At 43.3% G+C, this 4,634-nt stretch overlaps 1 protein-coding gene across 2 annotated transcripts in view; it reads left to right on the forward strand.

Moving 5' to 3' along the window:
- Positions 1–963: 963 nt before the first annotated feature.
- Positions 964–4,634, forward strand: part of tcea2 (transcription elongation factor A (SII), 2) — an 11,370-nt gene continuing 7,699 nt past the window's right edge. Inside the window, exons 1-7 of one of the 2 annotated variants that reach the window (XM_005750798.1) lie at positions 964–1,163; positions 2,686–2,748; positions 2,951–3,056; positions 3,222–3,303; positions 3,403–3,554; positions 3,758–3,814; positions 4,040–4,194. In XM_005750798.1, coding sequence (XP_005750855.1) covers positions 1,095–1,163; positions 2,686–2,748; positions 2,951–3,056; positions 3,222–3,303; positions 3,403–3,554; positions 3,758–3,814; positions 4,040–4,194 — 684 coding nt within the window. In that variant the 5' untranslated portion in view covers positions 964–1,094. The remainder of the gene's footprint in view (positions 1,164–2,685; positions 2,749–2,950; positions 3,057–3,221; positions 3,304–3,402; positions 3,555–3,757; positions 3,815–4,039; positions 4,195–4,634) is intronic. The other variant, XM_005750799.1, reaches the window with a different exon arrangement.

Consider the following 4,634-nt stretch of genomic DNA (forward strand, 5'->3'; position numbering starts at 1 on the left):
CAATATGACAATGGACAGGCCATGGACAGGATCACCCAACAGAAGAGGTACTAAAACCTTGCAGGAAACAAACAGCTTCGGATGGACTGTGACTAGGAGAGCATCAGTTCAACATCAGTCAAAGAGTGCCGTTATCAGCAATACCTCCATGGATACTACCTGATGCCACAGGAAGTATCCATTATTGGAAAAGAAGAACAGGGACAGGGTAGTTAATTCAAACGCACATACAGGACAGGCTTATATCGACAAGTATTATAATTATGTACAAATACATGCAAATGCATCAAAGAACACAGCCGGTCAAACTGGTGTAGCATTGGTTGTTCCGGAGTTTAAAGTCAAAATAGGGAAAGGATCAGTGACGGACTGTCAGTATACAGAAATGCTCGCAATACGGTTAGCTGTTCACTGGGTAGAAGACATGAGGCCGTTTAAAGCAGTAATTTGTTACGACTCTGGCTCGTCATTGGTCAGTTTACAGAGTAGCCGCTCAGAAAGCAGAGCAGATGTCCTAACAGAGGTTCAGCAACACTTCACAGAATATACACACATGTGTTTATGGATTCCAGCTCACTGTGGAGTCAGAGCAGATGAAATGGCAGACAGAGCTGCAAAGGAAGCCACAAAGCATGGGGTAGTGGACCTGGGTATTAGCCTCTGTCAGACAGAGATAAGGAGTATGGTAAGGCAAGAAATGAAGGAAACCTCAGTGATATGTAAATGAAACTGGATCTTATTGATTTACTGCAAAAGGACCCATGAAGTGAAAGTTATCAGGCCTTATTCCAGTTTGTAAAAGAGGGTAAATCGCTCGGGAGAATTTGTTTGTTTGGGGTTTTTTTGAGCGACGGTCCAGTTCACACTCCACACCAGTTGGAGGCGGTAATGCGCCGTTTTGTTTTTTGCCAACCGCCAATAAAAGTAAGAAAAAGAAGAAGAACGTTAACCTGGAGAGACAAGAAGACTCCATCTCCCACAATGCCTCGCACACAACGACCGGCCGTGAGAGGAGAGAAGAGGACGGAGAAGAGTTTGCGCTCCATCCATGGAGCTTTCCTCTGCAGGGCAGTGACGCAGAGGCAGCCGCAGACATGGTGAAGGATCAGGAAGTGGAGCGCATCGCCAGAAAGTTGGATAAAATGGTGCAGAAGAAGAGCACGGTGAGTGAAAGCAGCCGACAGGTGATGGTGAGCGAGGAAGGTAACACTTTGAAATCATGACACAGTTCAGATTTCAAACGGACACACCTGGAATCAGCTCAGAGCTAATCACCTGCAGTCAGGTGATTAGTGATGTCATTACATGGCACAAAATATTCAAACTGTAGTTTCCTGAACTCCAAATGTGACCAACGTGTGCAGCATGATGCAGACAGACCTCTGAGGCTGGACTGACGGAGAGGCTGTAGGCTTGATACTGTTTCTGTGCTGTGATGAGCTCTGAAACCTGACTGAAACTCTTCCAATAAACCATTCCTCTGCAGATGATCTGTTAGCTGTTTGACAACTACTCTTTCAAGGATGTTTGATATGAAAGGAAGGTTGGAGATTGGCCTATAATTAGCCAAGACTGCTGGGTCTAGAGATGCTTTTTGAGTAAAGGTTTAACTACAGCCAGCTTGAAGGCCGGTGGTACATAGCCGATCATTAGAGATAGGTTGATCATATTTAAGATCGAAGAATTAATTAATGGCAGGACTTCTTTGAGCAGTCTTGTCCTGCTTTCTGCTGTTACTCTCTTTTGCTTAACTTGCGCTCTTTGACTGTACTGAACTTTCTTCTGTTTGTCTGTCGTCTTGTCATGCAGCTCCTTGAGTTCTCGGTGAAACTTTGTTTGTTATCAAAGAGGTAAAAGATAAAAGAAATATTAGCTGTGTTTTTATTCCACCTGAATGTAAAGGTGTGCTGACCAAAGAAAAATAGTATTGCACAAAGGCAAGGCGAGTTTATTTGTATAGCACAATTCAACAACAAGGTGATTCAAAGCGCTTTACAGAGACATTAGAAACACAAACAATAAAAAGCATGATTTAAAATTGATTAAAACATGCAAACAAACAAACTAATAAACAAACAAACAAAACAGTATATAAAATCAAAACTGATAAAATCAGAACAGTAGATAAAATCAGTAGTTAAATGTAAGTTTTGAAATTTAAGCTTAAAGTGTGGATTTGGTGCTTTATTCAAATGCAGCTGAGAACAGGTGAGTCTTCAACCTGGATTTAAATAAACTGAGTGTTTCAGCTGATCTGAGGCTTTCTGGGAGTTTGTTCCAGATATAAGGAGCATAAAAGCTGAATGCAGCTTCTCCGTGTCTGGTTCTGACTCTGGGAACTGATAAAAGACCAGATCCAGATGACCTGAGGGATCTGGAAGGTTCATACTGGGTCAGGAGGTCATTGATATATTTTGGTCCTAAACCATTCAGAGCTTTATAGACCAGCATCAGGACTTTAAAGTCTATCCTCTGACGGACAGGCAGCCAGTGTAAAGACCTCGGAGCTGGACTGGTGTGGTCCACTTTTTTTGGTCTTAGTGAGGACTCGAGATTCAAATGTGAAGCTTTACTGAAAAACTTTAATAGTTTTTTAACATTCAGACAGAAACCTTCTTACAGTTTTTCACAACACGTTTATTTAGTAAACGACTAGGTACAATAAAATGGTGGTTCTGTTTACAGGACAATGCTCTGGACCTGCTGAGAGAACTGAAGAACATCAACATGTCTCTGGAGACACTGCAGGTGAGCAACTCCACAAACAATATGGTGATACGAAAAAGCCTGAAATTCACTTGCGTGAATTCAGTGTGCAGTAACACACCGGTGAGATTAAAGTCCACGAGGTTTATGAATACACTAGACCAAATCCATTTATCATTGCTGTGAATGTTTTCATTTAAAGCGCTGCAGAAATGTGTGTGTGTGTGTGTGTGTGTGTGTGTAGTCTACCAGAGTGGGTATGTCGGTGAACGCTGTGAGGAAACAAAGTTCAGACGAAGAAGTTCAGACTTTAGCCAAAACTCTCATCAAGTCCTGGAAGAAACTGCTGGGTGGGTAAAGAAAAACCGAAACGTGACGTATAATGTGTCTCCAGGTGACTGTTGTCAGTTCGCATGATTTAAGTTGCATCATCAAGTGTTAGAAACCGTAATCCCGAGTGTACAAACAGGAAGTAGAATTATGGCTGCAGTCATTTGTTAGTTTTTATCTGACAGAGGGTTCAGAGGAGAAGAAAAAGGACGGCTCTCCGGTGAGGTCTTCATCCACCTCCAAGGATTATGGCAGCAGTGAAAAAGGGTCTGTTGCACACTGGCGGCGGCGTCAGCTTGTTTACATGTTTGCGATCAGGAGAAAGTTTCAGTCAAATAAGAACTCTTCCTCTCTCCTCCTCCTCAGCAGTAAATCTTCTGAGGGGCCCCCGTCCACCCCCACTTCCCCAACTACCACCACCCTCTCTCAGGTCACCTCCTTCCCCCCTGCCCCTGTAACCATGGGCTGCGTGAGAAGCAAGAGTCGAGAGCTGCTGGTAGCGGCGCTGCAGACGGACGGTGAGAAGATAATGAAGTCTGGATCTTTTCAGACTCTGAACCCTGCCTTGATCAGATTAATCTGATCGTATCACTGTCTAAATGAGGAATCTGTGTTTCAGTAATCTCCTGTTTACACAAAGACCTGGAATCTGTCAGAGTTGATAGTCAGGTGTTTGTGGTGCTGTTTACAAGCATGAAGCTAACCAATGTTTGTGTTTTAGATGACCACAAGGCCATCAGAGTGGACTGCGAGCACCTGGCGGCTCAAATCGAAGAACATATCCTTTCGTGTTGCTATTGCTGAAACCTGACCACTGAACAGTGTCGGAGGGAGCATCCTCACAGGAAGGATCTCACTTTACTGGAGCAGATTTCATTCATGATTACATAAAAGCTTCAGTATTAATGAACACCAGCAGCACTACAATAAATGTTCTGCACGTTTTTCCAGTTCCAACACATTTCGCACACACTCTTGATCCTTGACGGCTCGCCATGTGCACAGATCTTCCAGGAGTTTAAGTCGACAGACATGAAATATAAAACCCGTCTACGAAGTCGAATCTCCAACCTGAAAGACCAGAAGAACCCAGAACTGCGCCGCAACGTACTGTGTGGAAACATCTCGCCACATCGCATCGCCTGTATGACTGCTGAGGTCAGTGCGTCTTCCTCTTTAAATAGGGGTCAGGGGCGGAGTTTCACGATACAGTGCAGTGTAACTGTATAACCCTTTATTACTTCTACAGTTACATCCATATATATTTGGACACTGACACAAGGTTTTTTGTTTTTTTTTAACCTGTTTTTTAGTTGTATAAAGAACATAATGTGCAGACTCTCAGCTTTCATTCGAGGGTATCCACATTGAAACTGGATGAAGGATTTAAGAGTTTCAGCTCTTTAACATGTGCCACCCTCTATTTAAAGGGACCAAAAGTAATCGGACAATCGTCTGAAAGGCCGATGGATGGTGTGGGCCAGGAGTCGTCAACCTGCGGCTCTTTAGTCCTTGTACTGCGACTCCGCGTGGTTTGGGTAAAATAAATTAGAAGTATTTAGCTGAAGTGTGTTTTACTTGTATTTAGTTCTTTTTTT

The sequence above is a fragment of the Pundamilia nyererei genome, unplaced genomic scaffold, assembly GCF_000239375.1.
Source record: "Pundamilia nyererei isolate P.nyererei 1_Seehausen unplaced genomic scaffold, PunNye1.0 scaffold00288, whole genome shotgun sequence".
Taxonomy (NCBI): domain Eukaryota; kingdom Metazoa; phylum Chordata; class Actinopteri; order Cichliformes; family Cichlidae; genus Pundamilia; species Pundamilia nyererei.